The sequence below is a fragment of the Hesperophylax consimilis genome, unplaced genomic scaffold (assembly GCF_061612785.1).
Source record: "Hesperophylax consimilis isolate HC1 unplaced genomic scaffold, BYU_Hcon_1.0 scaffold_55, whole genome shotgun sequence".
NCBI classification, from domain to species: Eukaryota; Metazoa; Arthropoda; class Insecta; order Trichoptera; family Limnephilidae; genus Hesperophylax; species Hesperophylax consimilis.
In genome coordinates this window covers 55,478-74,540 of record NW_028301285.1, presented here as the reverse complement: position 1 = coordinate 74,540, position 19,063 = coordinate 55,478, and the positions used below count along the sequence as shown (strand labels likewise).

Sequence of the window (19,063 nt, the reverse complement as noted above, 5' to 3'; positions counted from 1 at the left end):
ACATCTTACGATATTTATCCATAATACGTATCCTAATCATGGATACAAAGATTTGAAGGGATCTTCCAACTCAGAGCGAAAAATGAATCAGTTTGAATTCTTCCCGCGTCTTTACACACGTTATTGCGCAGGCGCATTTTATAAGATTCTCAAACAGAGACGCTCGCCGTGTAGATTACATTGTTTTATCGAATTATTGTTTGCTTCTTCGTGGATATGAACTATTTTAATTACAGTGTACATTAATCTGATTTATCATATTTTAAAATAAGTTCAGTTACATACATTCATTCAAACTATTGAAGAAATATAAAATTTCGTCAGTGTTAGATTATTTTCAAATAAAGATACGTGGTTAAAACTTTTTTATAGTGAAAAATCAAGTGTAAAGTTGTACAAGTTTGACTTTTTATCAATTTTTGAAAGTATTTTTATTGCCAAAATACAAAATGTCGGGTCGTGGTCTTAATGACGAAGAAATATTTGGTGCTACTTTAGAAATAGATTCAGATTTTGAAATTAGTGACAGTGACGTCGATAATAATTGCAAAGCTGCCGAAATACATGAAAGCCATGATTCTGCCGTTATGCGTTGAGAACTGTTTCAAAATCACGATAAAAAAATATATTAAGTGATACATATTTACGGTGACATAATAACAGAAAAATTATTTCATTATTTTTGTAAATTTAAGTGTAGTTATTTTTTATTATATGAACCTTTTTAAGTGTGTCAATATTTCATGTATCCAGTCAAACGCGACATCGCACCCATAAATCAACCACTTACATCGCACCACAGTTGAAGAGCTCTACTCCGGCATGTTTATAATCATGTGTATCGTTATCCTTGAAATAAACATGGCCGCCCGGGCATACCATATCAGTTACATTATGAATATATACTTCGAATTTTTATCAAGCCCCATTGATGTTCGGATTGTTTATTTATACTTGAAAAGATAATTCAAGACATAAGCGACGTATTTTTTAAAACAAATTTTAAAATCCATGCGTGATTATTGTTTAAAGTCATAAATTAGATTGATGATAAATAGCCCCGCGTGTGAACGAAGTGATACAAATTAATGACGCATAGAAAAGGTTAATGTATATTAAAAATAATATCGGACCTAGTACGCTTCCTTGTGGTACTCCATGGTTGATTAGGAGAGGTTTGCTTTTTCTCTTGTTAATTTGGACGCTCTGTGTACGCTCCGTCATATAGCTTTTTAGTAAGTTTAGTGTTGTACATGACATACCAATTTTTGAAAGTTTTGAAAAAAGTATTTTGTGATCTATTGTGTCAAAAGCCTTTTGTAAGTCTATGAAGATTGCCAAAGTTTTTTCTCCACTGTCTAAACTTTTAGTGATCATATCGGTAATTTTTTCTATGGCGTCACTAGTACTTAAGTTCTCCCTAAATCCATACTGAGTTTTTGATAATTTTTTATTGTCTTCTAAGTAGGATAAGGATTGCAACAATAACATTTGGCTGTCATCAGTTGTTTTGTATTGCTCTATCTAAAAATAATTTTATACCATTCTTTTTTGCTTTCTGGCAAAAAAAAAGTGTAGTGTGTTGTGCCTTGAGGTTTCTTCTCCCTCCTGATCTTCCAGGAGTCACTTTTCGCTGCTGATTTCCAGATATTTATAAACTTTTTTACTTCTGTCATTTTCCATACTATTGTTGTAGTTGTTTACGGTTGTGAATAATGGAGGAAGATTTCCCTCCTGGACCCCCTACAAAGCCCCCAGATCCCTCTCCGGACCCCCCAGATGGGGAAAATGTAGAAATTTCTGACAGCGATTCTGTCATTTTGACTTCTACCAAAAAAAGGAAATTTACTCCTTCCCCAATAAAACTTGACTCGCCTTCGACTTCACAGTCCCCACCAACACTTTCTCAACTTCCTCCAACAAACTTTTATTCTCCTCATTCCCGTGGCCCATTCATAGTATACGCCCAAAAAACTGAGCAAGGAAAAACCATCCACCCTCTTGAATTTGGAAAATTCCTATCAAATAGCAAGAATCTTTCAATCAAGCCTGGAGGTGTAAAAGCCGAGGGTCGCTTCCGAATCTCCGTCGAATTCCTCTCAGGGCCAGCTGCCAACAGTTTCATCAAAAATATCTTCATTTCATCTAATTCAAAGTTCAAGGCATATATCCCTACTTTCAATGTCACTCGCATGGGCCTGGTCAGAGGTATCTCGACCGATCTGTCCATCGCAGAAATTCTGTCTTCACTTTCAACCCCCCAACACATTGGCAATCCCATAAAAGCCAGGAGGCTAAATTACAAGGACTCCTCTGAGGGTATAATTTCTTGAAAGCCCTCCCAATCTGTCGTTATCACCTTTGAAGGTCAATCTCTTCCCTCCCATATATATTTATTCTTCAACTCATTACCAGTTGAAATGTATACTTATCCCACCACTCAATGTTTCAATTGCTGCCGTTTTGGTCATACCAAAGCTGCATGCAGATCTCAACCCAGATGTTTTAAATGTGGAGAAAACCACGCAGCTGACCAATGTCCTTCTTCCTCCTCACCTAAATGTTTTAACTGCTCAGGCTCACATACAGCTATCAACACTTCTTGCCCAGAACAATCTCGCCAAAAAAATATTAAAATTTCTATGGCCTCTCAGAACTTGTCTTTTCTGCAGGCTTCTAAACTATTCCCGCCTGTCAAAAAATCATTTGCTGAGGCTTTATCCAGCAACTCCTCATCCAACCCTCTTCCCTCCTCTACAACAACTTCTTCTCGTTCAAATAAATTCACATACAAAAATGCTATCTCTAAACCGGCTCCTGGATACGATCAGCAACAACACAACTCACTGCTCTTAAATCCCAATGGTTCATCTCTTTCAAATGCCACAAATGGGTGTGCAAATAATTATAATCCCCCCTCAATGAACTCTCTTAAACTTTCTGAAAAACTCTTCCAAGACAATTCTTCATTCATCCAAACTCTTATAATGCTTCTAATTGACCTTATTTCTTCTCAAACTAATCTACCGTCCAACGCTGCTACTATTATTTCCACATTAAAATCATTTATTCAAAATGGCTCTTCAGGATGTCAGAATACTTCAGTGGAATAGCCGAAGTGCTATTTCTAACAAATCTGATCTCCTTAACCTATTAAATTCCAACTTTATTTCTTTGGCTGCTATCTCGGAGACTTGGTTTACTCCATCCACCCACTTTAATGTGGGAGGGTATTCCTGTCTCCGCGACGACCGCCCGGAAGGTACGGGCGGCGGTGCTGCCCTTTTTATTAAAAAATCCATATCATTTTCCCCAATAAATAATATCAAACCCCCCAATGCTGACTTCCAAATGGTTGCAGCTAAAATAAAGGACACTTCCTTTATTTCAGTCTATCTTCCCCCAACAGCCCACTTCAATAAACAAATTTGGTTGCAAATTTTAAGTCAACTAAGCCCTCCTTTGTTTATATTAGGCGATTTTAATGCCCATTCCCCCGTCTGGGGTTCTGCTTTCTCCGACCGAGATGGTCGAAGTGTGATGGATTTCCTAGATCAATCCAACCTTTTCCTTTTGAATGACGGATCTCCTACTAGGATCTCACGCCCCAGCACAAACCCCAGTGCAGTGGATCTCTCGATATGCTCAACTAGTCTGGCTTCTCTCTCCTCGTGGGTGGTGTCCCCCGACCCTTGCTCCAGTGATCATTTCCCGATCACCATTACTTATCAAACTTCTTTCCAATCAGACAAGTCTCATATTTCGACAAAGATTAAAACGAAACACACCAAATGGGATGAATTTAACTCTCATATGGACAAGTTCCTACTAAATTTACCCGCCACCGATATATTTTCCGTCAAAGATGATTATAATAACTTCAAATCAATGCTCATAACTGCAATAAATAATTCAAATCCTCCCCCTAAAACTAAATCTCTCAAAAAACTCCCTCCAACTCCCTGGTGGGATGAGGAATGTTCCAAAGTAGTAAGAATTCGGAAAGCTAAATCTCTTTCCTATCGTTACAATATGACTATGGAGAACTATCTTAAATACAAAAACGCTGAATCCAATGCCAAAAGGGTATTGAGGTCAAAAAAAAGATCCGGGTGGTACAACTTCTGCAGTTCAGTATCTCCGAACACTCCGATTTCGGAAGTTTGGTCTATGATCCGAAGATTTCGATCCTCCTTCAGTTCACCATCTCCTCGAGCGTCTCATTCTAAATGGATAGATGAATTCTTGGACAAAATTGCCCCCCCTTCTGTACCTAACTTAGATGAAATAACGCCCATCTATAATACTCCTATGTCTAATCATTGGCTAGACTCTCCATTCACCTTAATTGAGCTAAAAAATTGTTTATCAACAGTCAAGGACTCATCTCCAGGCAGAGATGGTATACCTTACAGCATAATCAAAAATAGTAATGATAATGTTCTAAACCACTTCTTAAGCATCTTAAATAAAATCTTCCAGACTGGTATAATGCCTGATGACTGGAGTTCTCAAATAATCATCCCTATTTTAAAAACAAACAAATCACCAAATTCTGGATCCAACTACAGGCCAATCGCTCTTTCATCCACCCTCAGTAAACTTTATGAAAAATTAATTAAAAACCGATTAGAATTTTTTGTCGAGAGTAAACAGCTTCTCTCTCCATCTCAATTTGGATTTAGGAAAAAAAATCCACTCAGGATAACCTTGCCATCATCAGCACTGATATTAATTTATCAATTTCTAAACAGGAAGTTTGTCTTGCCGTCTTTATAGATATAGAAGGCGCCTTTGACAATGTTTCCATCCCTATCCTGAAAGAAAAACTTCTAGGCCTTGGCCTTCCCCCCATGTTTGTCCAATCTATTATTAATCTATTTCTAGATAGAAAAATTTTCATTGAACTTCCAGATATTTCTCCTCAAAGTAGGTCTATTTGGAAGGGTTTACCACAAGGCGATGTATTGTCCCCCTTACTGTATAATATATACACATATGATATGCATGTCGCTATTCCCCCACAAGTAAAAGTTATTGAGTTCGCAGATGACATAGCTTTCTTCTTATCATCCAAAATCATCCCTCTCGCCGTCAAATATCTAAACGAAGCCATGAATGCCCTTTGCACATGGCTCACGTTAAATGGTCTTGAACTTTCAATCCAAAAGACTCAGTGTGTCACCTTCTCAAACCGCCATAAAAACCCCCCCGTTCAAATTTTATTTAAAAATTCTCCAATCTCCAACGTTTCTGAAGTAAAATTTTTGGGAGTAACATTTGATAGGAAACTTAAATGGTCTTCCCATATTAATAATTTAGTTACTAAATGCGAAAAAAATTTAAATATCATCAGATCATTATCTGGCGTTTGGTGGGGAGCTCACCCTACTTGCATTAAGTTGCTTTACAACGCACTTATTCGAAGCCATCTCGACTATGCTTGCCCACTTTTTAGTACTGCCTCAAAAAATGTACTTGATAAATTAGACAAAATTCAATCTAAATCTTTGCGAATAATAACTGGAGCGATGCAATCGTCACCCATCAATTCCCTTCAAGTAGAATGTTCTGATCCTCCTCTTTATTTAAGGCGTCAACTATTTGCTGACAAATTTGTTCTTAAATGTTTAAATTCTAAATGTCATCAGGTTATCCCCAGCGTCTCGTTGTTCATTGACTCAACACATTCATCTACAATCAGAGCTTCAACTAAACCTATTCCTGACATCTGTAAAAATTTTAAGTCTCTCTCAGAGCTCCACATCATCCAAAATGATCTACTTCCCTTATACAAATTAAAATATAGTCACGTCACCCTCTATCCCCAACAATATTAGAAGAGATCGGAATCCTTAAAAGTCATTCCAATCTCCCGGCCCGAACTGTCAATAATATGTTCAATGACATTATTTTATCTAAATGGCCCAACTTTTCTCTTTTATTTACTGATGGATCCAAATCTCCCGACTCTCCTAACTGTGGTATAGGTATTAACGTTTACCACAATAATTCTAATGACAGAATATTTCATTCCATTTCAAATCAATTTTCAATATTTTCAGCCGAGTGCATTGCAATAATAGAATCTCTCAAATATATAATCAAAAATAATTTTGAACATTCCCTCATTCTCTCTGACTCTCTCAGTTCCCTCCAAAAACTTAAATCCAGTCCTCTTCTTCATCCTGATGATCACTTTGTATGCCTTATTCGAGTGATGATAGCCTCCATTCAAAGCTCTGGTAAAACTGTAACTCTGATTTGGATTCCTGGACATGTTGGTATCATGGGTAATGATATTGCGGATGCCTTGGCAAAACAAGGAGCGTCCAACCCTGTTGTTACCCTCGTAAACCACATTCCCCTATCTGACATTTTTTCCATCATCAAAGATAGATCCCGCAATGTTTGGGCAGAGTATTGGCACATTGCTAGCCAATCCAAGGGAGCCTGCTATGCCTCAATACAAAGGACTATCCCATCAAAACCGTGGTTTCAGCAATTCCCTCATTTTTCCAAAAAAGAAATTTCTTCACTCATTCGAATGAGAATCGGACATTGTTCCGTTCCTTCCCACCTTTTTAAAATTCACGTCCTTGACTCCCCAGATTGTACATTCTGTGGTCTAGAAGTGGGAACTTTAGATCACATATTTTTTGGTTGTCCCTCTCTAAACAAATATCCTCTCTTCTATCAAGCCTTATCTAAAATTGCCTCCCCTCCATTCAACATCTCATCTCTTCTAAGTCTGAACTCGACTCCAATTTACATTATAATTTTGAAATTTGCCAATTTAAATAAAATTAATATTTAAATTCACCTTTCATTTCTCAATAATTTTAAATGATGGCCAAGAACACCCTTGAAGGGTGAAAGCCAGAAATAATGTAAAAAAAAAAAAAAAAGTAGGATAAGAGTTGTTTTTTTAGTATTCTTTCCAATATTTTTGAAAATGCATTTAGTAGGCTTATTGGTCGGTAATTGTTTATGTCATTTTTACATCCTTGTTTAAATATTGGTATAACAATCGCTTTTTTGAGGGCTGTAGGGAATATGCTATTCGTTATAGACATGTTGACTAAGTATGTAAGTGGTTCAATAAGTTCTTTACAGAGATATTTTATTGCGTTGGTTGAGATTGTGTCCTCCCCCGAAGAAATATTTGATTTTAAAGAAGAAATTGTGTTTTTGATATCGTCAGCTGTAATTTGTTTAAAATTGAGCTGATTTCCTTGCTCAGGTGGTTCGTTTATTTGTACATCTTCGTTACATTTTGTAACTTGCTTTGCTAGATTTGATCCTATATTTATGAAAAAATTATTGACGTATTCAAGTATTTGGTCAGGATTATCAGCGTATGTCCTGGGAACATTGTTTATATTCAGCACGTCAATTGATGTAACGTTGGCAGATTTAGAACTGGTTATTTCATTTATTATTTGCCACATTTTCCTGGGATTTTGTTTACAATCTACAATTTTTTTCTTATAGTAGGTTTCTTTTGTATACATAATAACTTTTTTGCAAATGTTTCTGTATCTTTTGTAGTATCTTAACATGTGTATATCGTATGGAATTTTTTTAAGTTTCTTGTGTAACTCGTCTCTTTTTCTTATGCAGTTTATAACATTCTGTGTAATCCATGGTTTAATATGTACATTTTTGTGTGAGATTTTCTTAGTAATTTTTGTGGTATTAGATAGTATATTATTCTGAAGAAGTTCTATGAAATAATTCCATGCATCATTTGTATTGTTCATACTTTGCAGTTTTTTCCAATCGGTACATTGTAGATTATGTTTAACCTCTCAGAAAAGGACTTTTATTTACTCTGTGTTCCTTTGCGAACTGTCAAAACGCGGAAATTTTTGTGTTATTCACGAGTTTTGTTAAAAGCTCCATAACTCACGTTTTGGGAAACGTAGCCTCATTCTAAAAAATGTTTTGGAAAGATTATGAAATTCACTATCGTATTGTTTTGTTATACGTAAATATTTGCGTTTCTAAATATACATTTTCTGAAAACGTCAAAAATATGTAAAAATCGCTGACCATTATTTCAAAGCTGTGAAAAATGTACTTTTTTCTGAGTATCATAAAGAAATAACACTTTATATATTGAAGAAATATAATTAAAAACTATTGGTCACCTCAAAATATTAACCGTCCAAACTAAAATATTTTTAATAAATTATTTAAAAACGCAATAAATTACGAACGAACAAGCTGACAGATTCAATCGACTCAGAAAATGCACCTCTAGATTCCACAGACATTTTTGAATGCAGACGCGTAGCGTTATTCATTATCGATACTCTGTTTTTTAAATCATGGCAATCCGTATACTAGTGATGGAAATAAATCGATTTTTGTAAAATCTCGCGCGCTTACGTGAAAAGACGTACTAATGTCTTGACCGCTATTATCATATTTACGTCTTTTGACGTTCTAATGTTCCGAGTGGTTAATGATATTCCAGTTGATTTCTGTTTTTTCTGTTGTTAATGGTTTTTTCTTCATTTTATTTGACTTGTTTATTTTTATTGAAAGCATAGTTGTATAATGATCGGTTATAGTTGAATTAAATACAACAGTTTGAGTAATGTCTTTTGTTTTACTCATTATATGGTCTATGCAACTTTCACTGTTGTCCACTTTTCGAGTAGGAACATTTATTAAGCTTTCCAGTCCATGGGATGCTAGCATCTGCAGATATTGAATTCGCTTAGGGTGTCCATTTTCTAAAATATTTATATTTACATCTCCAATAATAAATATGTTTTTCGTTTCTTTAACCCATTGGCCTCCGAATTGTTTTGTTCCGAAGTTTTAAATCTGCAGTGGTGTACTAAATCTTACATAACTTTTAAACTAAACATACAAACGAAACGATTTTTTTAAATTTACTCGTTCATTGAATTAAGGTATGCAAAAAATATATGCAGTTTTTTAAAAAATAATAATAATATGATTAAACGAGGATATAAAAATATTTTTTTTCATAAAACCCATTTTTTTTTCTTTTTTTTATAATTGGATTAAGAAAAGTTTTACATTAATCATACTTATGACCATAATATATTTTATTTCAATTTGGGCTGATGTTAGCCGCCCACTACGCATTTTACGAACAAGCTTGTCAATTTCCGAACCACACGCTATTTAAAAAAAAATTCAATGACGCTGAAAAATAACAAAATTTCAATCGTAAATATCAGGAAAAAACTGTACCAACGGAGTCCTGCCAATTACTACGAAATGAATGCTTAATTATCTACAGAGCGATTGGCATTTAAAATTTTAAACACAGATGTCAATAATGTATCCCTTTTTCGTTTTTAAGCCGACGACACCAGACCCGCCAGGATGGCGTCGTTTGAGGCCAATGGGTTAAGAAGGCAGAGTTCCTCGTCTACGGATTTAAGGAATGGGTCGATGTTTCTTGTTGAGGGCGATCGATAGATTGCTAATATAGCTTTTTCTTTACTGATTTTAATTTTCAAACAATTGGCATTTGTGATAATAATTTCTTCAACTTCGGCTTTTATTTCGTTTTTAATGTATATAATTACACCATCGTTTTGTTTTTTGTTATTCAAACTTGAGTAGGTTGTATATCCAGCAATTTCCAATTTCATGTATTTATGATTTATCCAACATTCAGTAAGTATTATTATTTGAAAATTTACTTTTAAATATTTCAATAAAATTTGCAATTCATCAAAATTTTTTCTTATGCTTCTTATGTTTTTGTGTAGTATATTGAAAGAGTTGTTATTTAAATTCGATAGATCATTTGGTTCCGAGGTTAACCTTTTCTCTGCGGGAGACGCACGCCTGCGACGCACTGTACATGCCCTGTACGCGGGTGGCACATAGGTGCGACGCAAAGTTTCTTCGGCGTTATGGGTATGAAACATGCTTGGGCACGGTAAAAATTATACTCCTAAAAAATCTCACATCTTTACACTACTGACATCTTACGATATTTATCCATAATACGTATCCTAATCATCGATACAAAGATTTGAAGGGATCTTCCAACTCAGAGCGAAAAATGAATCAGTTTGAATTCTTCCCGCGTCTTTACACAAGTTATTGCGCATGCGCATTTTATAAGATTCTCAAACAGAGACGCTCGCCGTGTAGATTACATTGTTTTATCGAATTATTGTTTGCTTTTTCGTGGATATGAACTATTTTAATTACAGTGTACATTCATCTGATTTATCATATTTTAAAATAAGTTCAGTTACATACATTCATTCAAACTATTGAAGAAATATAAAATTTCGTCAGTGTTAGATTATTTTCAAATAAAGATACGTGGTTAAAACTTTTTTATAGTGAAAAATCAAGTGTAAAGTTGTACAAGTTTGACTTTTTATCAATTTTTGAAAGTATTTTTATTGCCAAAATACAAAATGTCGGGTCGTGGTCTTAATGACGAAGAAATATTTGGTGATACTTTAGAAATAGATTCAGATTTTGAAATTAGTGACAGTGACGTCGATAATAATTGCGAAGCTGCTGAAATACATGAAAGCCATGATTCTGCCGTTATGCGTTGAGAACTGTTTCAAAATCACGATAAAAAAATATATTAAGTGATACATATTTACGGTGACATAATAACAGAAAAATTATTTCATTATTTTTGTAAATTTAAGTGTAGTTATTTTTTATTATATGAACCTTTTTAAGTGTGTCAATATTTCATGTATCCAGTCAAACGCGACATCGCACCCATAAATAAACCACTTACATCGCACCACAGTTGAAGAGCTCTACTCTGGTGTGTTTATAATCATGTGTATCGTTATCCTCATGGCCGCCCGGGCATACTATATCAGTTACATTATGAATATATACTTCGATTTTTTATCAAGTCCCATTGAAGTTCGGAGTGTTTATTTATACTTGAGAAGATAATTCAAGACATAAGCGACGTATTTTTTAAAACAAATTTTAAAATCCATGCGTGATTATTGTTTAAAGTCATAAATTAGATTACTGATAAATAGCCCCGCGTGTGAACGAAGTGATACAAATTAATGACGCATAGAAAAGGTTAATATAATGTCAGCCATTTTTTTTTTTTTTTTTCGTAATCGTTTTTGTGCCCTTTTGTTATACAATATTTTTTATATCATCTACATGTTTTATATAAATTATTTTTTCGGTTGGCATTCTTCGCGTCATTATTTTTCCATCTTTGAACCAAACGTAGGAGTACATTTTTTCATTGGCAGATTTTTTCGTTTTCCAGAGCAGTTCCCTTTGATATGGGCTCAATTCCTCTGCAATATAGATTGGTTCGGTGGAGATATCTTTTATAGCTGCATAATTAATATTTTTCCTTTTAGAAAGAAGATTGTCTCTTGTCTTTTTTTCCGCAAATTCCACTAGCAGTTTCGGTGGCGCATTGTTCCTTCTATCATGTGTCCTTTTTATATCAATTATATCATTGTGCTGGATTTCCATTCCTGCCGCCGCCGCAACTCTTTTTACTATCTCCATCTGCTGCTCTCCATTTTTTTGGGGAATGCCCGCTATTTCTAAGAAATTAGACCGAGATTTGTATTCGAGGTCTGAAATTTTTATTTCAAGTTGTTTAATAATGATATTCTTTTCCTGGTGTTCCTTTTTTATGTTTTCAAAATCATTTTCAATTTTTTTATTTTGTGTAATTGTTATTTCTAGTTTTTTTATTAGTTCATCGTACTGACTACTCATAAAATCAATGCTTTTTTGAGTGTCCTGGGTTTGTTTTTCAATTTTTGATATAATTTCTTTTTTCATGGATTCAATTTTTTTTTCAATAATCTGTATAATTTTATCAATGTTAAATTTTTCTTCGGTTTCCGTTATAACTCCCTTCCTCTTGTATTTGCCATTTTCTATTTCTTTTTTTTTTTTTTTGGTTTATTAATTATATTTTTATTAATGTTGGAACAAAAATGCCCCTAAGTATATATTAATTTATGTAAATTGTCTATGGCGAAATATTTTTGTATTGTCTATGGTTATTGTATGTTTTCATCAAAGTTGATTTTGGGTTACAATGACAATACTCTTTTTGCACTTCAATTTACAAATGATTCAATTTACACTCGTACGCGGTACTCACTTTGAAAATCAAAACCTACCACTTGAAACAGCTATAAATCTCTTATTTCTAGACAGATTTATGATTTGCTTATCTTAAAAGCTTTATTAATGCTCTTGAAGTTTGTTGAAACACATAAATAAACAATAAACCGCAGGATACAGATATAATATTATAAACAGTGACCCATCACAAGAAATCAACAAGAACTGTCGCCATGGCATGCACACTGCTATATTGTTTATAGTATTTACTTACCCGGTCTGATGGGATTTGGACCACTGCGCAGATATCATCAAAACACAATTATTTTTATTATTATATCTACTAACAAATAAAGTTTTAATAAAAAGTTAACACGAGGAGAAATATTTATAAGTTTTGTTTTTCATGGTAGTTTCTAAAACATGGCCACACACACAATGTCACATCGCACTCTGGGCATTTATACTGGGACATTTTCCTTTTTTTTAGAAATGGCGCACACTCGGCAGGCTCGGTGAAGTTTTTGAGAATTATTTCCCTTTATTGGGTGGGGCATATGTTTTGCTAATGCCTTAGCAGTTAGTCTCAGAGGTAAATCGTGTGAAGAGCGAGAATGAGGCTCAGATCGGGAAGTTTCATGATATTTTTGCAATAATTGTCGTATTACGGCTAATTGGAAATCTGCTAAACTAACATTTTTATTTGTAATTGATTTAAAAGCTACATGAGAGTTCAATAAATACAGATCAATAATATGGAAGGCCACTTTTTTATACCACTTAATTGTTTTTCGCAGGCAATTAATACTACTTAACATCAAGTCCACTTTGTCAACAGAACCCATACACTTATTATAGTCTAGAACGCACTTGGGTTTCATAATTGGTTGACGAGTTTTCCAATCAACTTTTCCCGTCATGTCCATGGAGTCGTCATGTAAGGTTGTTAGCATGTGAACTTCTCTTTTATCGCACCACTTTAAAGCCAACAGAGGTCCACGATGTTGTGCTTTCATTTCACCCTTTTTAAGTTTATTAAATTTTGCCATGCCTTTTCGTGTCTTCCGCACCGTACCACATGCATTGGTTTTGTAAGTATGGAGAAAATCATATAGTTGAGGGCTACTGTACCAATTATCAATAAAAAGATTATGTCCTTTATTTAAATAATCTTGAAGTAGTGTCGTTACTACAGCCCCCGAAATTCCGAGACATTCAGAGTCAGTTATGTCAGTCCCTTCGCCACAATAAATAATGAAGTCTAATATAAAACCCGTCTTCACGTCACACAATACAAACATTTTAATTCCAAACCGGTGACGTTTGGATGGTATATATTGTTTGAAAATTAAACGCCCTTTGAAAACAATTATGCTCTCATCGATGCATAAATTTTCATAAGGTATCAAAGTTTTTTTGAACATTTTTCGGGTATGGTCAATTAGGATTTTAATTTTGTAAAGTCGGTCACCAGGAATTTGTGTGTCGGGGTTTGAGAAGTGTAACATTCGCAATATAATTTCGTAACGATCCCTAGACATGGTTTTTCCGAAAATTGTACTAGCGAGCAATGGGTCAGTGGACCAGTGTTCTTCGATAGTAAGATGTCGGTTTCTCGTCATTAACATTAACAGTGCAAAAAAAATGTACATTTCTTCGACAGATGTGTCAACCCATTTACGAAGTCTGGATTTTTGGGAAGGTTCTTGTTTTGATATGGTGGCTATGTAATATCGATTAGTTTCGATCACCATTTTTGTCACTATTTCTTTGTTCAAGAAGTATTCAAAAAAGTCAATTTCCGATGAATTACCAGAAAATAAAGTGGATGGATCAAAACCTGACACAAAATCATCAAATTCATGAACTATTGGAATAAATGGACCAGAGGTCCAAGAAGAAAAGCAGTCTGCATTTACGGTATAGTCTAAGTTAGGTGTACGAGAGTCATGATCTTGGCTTGTCCCGGGGGCGTTTATTTCACTGTCACTAACTTCTTCAGTAATTGGTATATCTTGATCATCTTCACTTATTTCTAAATCAGAGTCCATGTCTAAAAATGTTTCATAAATTTCGTCTTCCGTAAGACTGGGGTTTGCCATTTTTAAGGGAGTTCAATTTTGATATATAAACGGTAAGCCTATAAATATAGACAGATAAATTACTATTTAGGTTGTCCACAAAATTTAGAAATAAAATCACAAAATAAAGTCAATCAAAAAGTCTTGAGTAAAATAACTATTTTTAAAACACGTCACGTAAAAGTTCACAAACAAACGAAAGTCAATCAAAAAGTCTCGAGTAAAATAACTATTTTTAAAACACGTCACGTCACTTAAGTTCACAAACAAACTAATGTATCACAGAAAAATAAATTACTTAAAAAGATTCGCAAAATAGAAATCGGTCAATATTTTACATCGACGCATAAGTCCATCAAAGCAGATTAGATCACCTAAGAAATACTATGGATGACACAACAATTCAGCGGCGCGACATTCAAATGACTGAATGAAGATTTAACGAATCATCGCTTTCACAATGTTTTATGTAAACAATTTATTATATTTTAACCAGCAAACGCCAGATGTCAGTAAGAAAAAGGATTGAACTATTTTTTGGTTCAGTTACCTGCTAAATTCGTCGCGTATTTACGTAGTATCAAGCCGCTAAAGTGAAACGCATGATATGATGCGCGTAGCGTGGGGGGCACGAATTATTTTCGCATGAATTGATGCGCGTAGCGGCGAAAAAGTTAAAGAGCCTAACATCTTGGCTGCAGTGGCAGATATCTTCTTACGTATTTATTTATTTAACTACAAAACACAGATACAGACAGTCATTTATAAAACAATAACTTGAGAATTTGCCTGCATCCTAACTATTTCTCACGGATTGACTTGATATTTTAAATTTCCGTGTGAGAGAGCATAGGTTCGTATACAGTATTGAGATATTGACTATGTAATTATTTACATGTTTTTTGGAATTTTTATAATTTTAGGGCATCCTTTGATGTATTTGATTGTCAATTCCTTCTCCCCCTTTTCTGTTCTTTGATGCAGCTCATTCCTTAAATCAATTAAATGCTGCCGTTGCATCGGAGTAATTATCTTGATATTTTTGGGATATTATCACGGACACTGTAACACTGTCGATATGTTGGAAGGAGGAAGCGGCTAAATACTGACCTTGACTTAGAGTCACTGTCTTCTTGACCGAGGGCAATTTCTTCAGCTCCTCCAGCATCTTCTCGGCGGCCCGCTTCTTCGAAGTCTTCTTGCTGTAACCTTCGCCTTTCGTTACATGTTCTGCCACAGTGCACGTCGTTATAAAAAGCTGAAAACAATAACAATTTTTAGTGCCTAATGCAAATATGTGTTGTAATCAGGGATGTGCTTTATTTCAAATAAATCCATTTCAAATGGAAATGCAAAATGCAAAATGGGTATTTTCCATTTTGCATTTTAAATGCTTTTCTCAATGCATTTTCCATTTTAAATGCTTTTTTGCAACATTCTTCCTGTTATCTCCACTCGTCTTTTTATCATAGGCCCCGTATATCAGTCGGTCCTCAACCTCGCTATGAGAGATAATTTACGTCTGTCAAGTTGCTACCTGGTAGGAGCCCTGGTAATTAAGTGATACCATTAAAAAAATACAGATTCAAATAGTGAACACGGGGCCATGACGCTGTAATATTAAATTTTAGACAGCGGTTTCTATTTTTTTACGTTGCCAACATTAGTCCCGCGCAAATTTTTTGTGTTTTCAATGGTTTCATCATCTGTGGTCGTGGTATTTTTGGATTTACAATCATGTAAGTACTGTAATTTATTTATTATTATATCTCACATCTAACTATCTACCTATGCACGCTTCCTAAAGAAAATCAATATATTATGTTAGAATTGTAGAATGCTATGTTAGTATATTCAGTAGTTTAAGAATATACAAGTGAAGATGGATTTAGATGGATAATTTGTATAGCATTGCTTATCTTATTTCATTATATAAATATATGTACGAACTGCATTTTAACCAAATATTTTTTTTCCTTCAGGGATGTGAGAGATATCACAATACATTACCACAAAAATGAAGTATTTCCTTCAAAGATGTTACCATCATTGGCAGCATTGAGAATGGAAATGTTTCTGCCACTTACTCAACTTGTTTAAAGGTTTTAAAATGAAGCATGGTCGCTACTACAAGTACAATTTGCGCTACAGTGTCGTATCCATTTTAAAATGAAGTGGACACCTAAAGAACAGAAGGACAGAGTCCGTTCAGTGTTTTTATACAAATAAGGAAATTAAAAGAAAGTACCAAAAAATGATATGTAAATCCACAAAGTGGAACTAATAGTCTTGTACAGAATGAATCTTATTTTTTAAGATAATGAAGATTCATCTGATTCTTCCGCAGCAACAGCAGGAACTCCGGATTTAAAAGCCTTGCAATACCTTCAAGACAAATGAACCGATTTTGAAATGTTTCATGACTACTCTACTGTTAGGCACATGTACAACTTGTCTTCCGAGTTTTGCACCAGTTGAATGTCTCTTTTCAAATGGAGGTATAATCATGAGACTTCATAGAAGAAAAATGAGTGATGATGTTTTTGAGAAGCTCGTTCTTCTAAAATCTAATAATGGCTAAGACTACATAATACCTACATAATATAGAAAATATATTGGTTTTCTCAAAGTTGTATCATATTATCTGTGGGTTTTCTAGTGCGCCTTGCTTGGAGTTTTCTGTGACAATCTATGATCAAATAATGGGTGCGCACTAGAAAACAACATTTTATATTGTCTGATTGTCTCACTGTCCTGTATTTCTTTACTATTCACTGGTGGATGTCCCCTTATAGAGGGTTACAACACAAATGATGATGGCCTTAAGAAAAAATCATTTAAAATGACAATATTTAGTTAATAATAGATTCTATTATATTCCACTCAAATTCAATTGTTTTTTACACAGTACATATCAGTATGTATGATTTGTTATTCCACAAGTTGTTCTACATTGATGTCCATTATTAAATGACAAAGTCGTTTAATGAGAGTATAATGCGCTAACAGTAAGTTGCACTTAGTTGCATCGTGTAAAGCGCTTTTTGCTATTTCATGTGTCTTGAGTAACCTATTATTCGCTAATGTCCGTTTCCGGCGCAATGTTTGAATAGCTGGGGCCATGTTGAATAAACACGATTGGAAACGTACCCAAAAACGAAACGAAATAAATGATAATAATTTAATCTATTATAATTATATGCGCGGTAGGTCGTAAATACAAAAGAGCTAGGTACCTAACTAATTACTGTTCGAATTGATTATTATTCAAATTTTAAGAAACATTCCACAGCACTATCCGTTTTGGCATAGATAGATAATAATCTTAAAGTTCCCTAGTTTCGGCACCAAAATGTTCGAAGAACGAACAAGGGTTGGAATAGCCGACTCAAGGGCTATTCCACACAGATAACGAATAAATGAATTATATGGCTTTGACAGGCGAATGCGGAAACACAATGCGTAACGTTACTTCACAATCAACTTACCGGTGAAATCTGCATAAGCCTCATCTGTCAACACTGGAACGGGATTGTCGTTCGTTATCACTCGTTATTTTAGATTAAATTGCGATAAAAAATACGTATTATGATTAATCCGATAAGACAACCGGGGATCGATATTTGACAGGACAAACGGTTTTTGTGCGACTGCTCGGCCCACGGCCTCCGTGGATCCAGCTGACATGTGCGAAATTTAAACTATACAGTTTAAATTCTGACGGTACGATTGGTTAGTACACAGCCTGTCAAAAGCAATCGGCGTTTCGGAACAGTATGTATGATTTGTTATTCCACAAGTTGTTCTACATTGATGTCCATTATTAAATGACAAAGTCGTTTAAAAATTCTATAACTATTTTAATTGTTTGACCTGAGAAACCATTTTGCATTTTCAATGCATTTTGAAAATAGGTATTTTGCATTTTGCATTTGAAATGCTTTTCTAAAAACCATTTTGCATTTTCAAATGGAAAAGTTTTGACCCATTTCCATTTTGCATTTCAAATGGTTTTGGGTACCCATTTTGCACATCTCTGGTTGTAATCTTTAATTTAAATTACGATTTTCATGAGGTCACCGGTGACCTACATGGCGTTCAACGTGTTAAGGGTAAACGCAACATACGTTATAATCTATGCATTACCAGATGGCAATAACTTAATTATTTCATTAAAATCCAATTTTTGTAAGTTATGCTTTGAAATATTAAGACAAATTGTTTATTTGCGCCCGTATGTAAGCAATATGAATATGAATAAATATTTTTTTCCATATAAAAACTCATTTCTTTCACGAAAGGATACAAAATTGGATTGAATCACCGATAGAGTATTGTGTTTGTATGCCTTTCCTGAAAGAATAGAGTTTTTAAACAAACAAAACTATTTATTCATATTCATATTGCGTATATACGGGCGCAAACAAATAATTTGTCTTAACCTCTCAGAAAAGGACTTTTATTTACTTTGTGTTCCTTTGCAAACTGTCAAAACGCGGAAATTTTTGTGTTATTCACGAGTTTTGTTAAAAGCTTCATAACTCACGTTTTGGGAAACGTAGCCTCATTCTAAACAATGTTTTGGAAAGATTATGAAATTCACTATCGTATTGTTTTGTTGTACGTAAATATTTGCGTTTCTAAATATACATTTTCTGAAAACGTCAAAAATATGTAAAAATCGCTGACCATTATTTCAAAGCTGTGAAAAATGTACTTTTTTCTGAGTATCATAAAGAAATAACACTTTATATATTGAAGAAATATAATTAAAAACTATTGGTCACCTCAAAATATTAACCGTCCAAACTAAAATATTTTTAATAAATTATTTAAAAACGCAATAAATTACGAACGAACAAGCTGACAGATTCAATCGACTCAGA

General features: G+C 34.2%; 1 protein-coding gene across 1 annotated transcript in view; it reads right to left on the bottom strand.

Moving 5' to 3' along the window:
* Positions 1–17,689, bottom strand: part of LOC149408825 (uncharacterized) — a 286,048-nt gene extending 268,359 nt beyond the window's left edge. The window contains exons 1-2 of the mRNA XM_089650404.1: positions 17,666–17,689; positions 15,288–15,435 (exon numbers count right to left, since the gene is read on the bottom strand). Of these exons, the coding sequence (XP_089506530.1) occupies positions 15,288–15,435; positions 17,666–17,689 (172 nt within the window). The remainder of the gene's footprint in view (positions 1–15,287; positions 15,436–17,665) is intronic.
* Between the last annotated feature and the right edge of the window lie 1,374 nt (positions 17,690–19,063).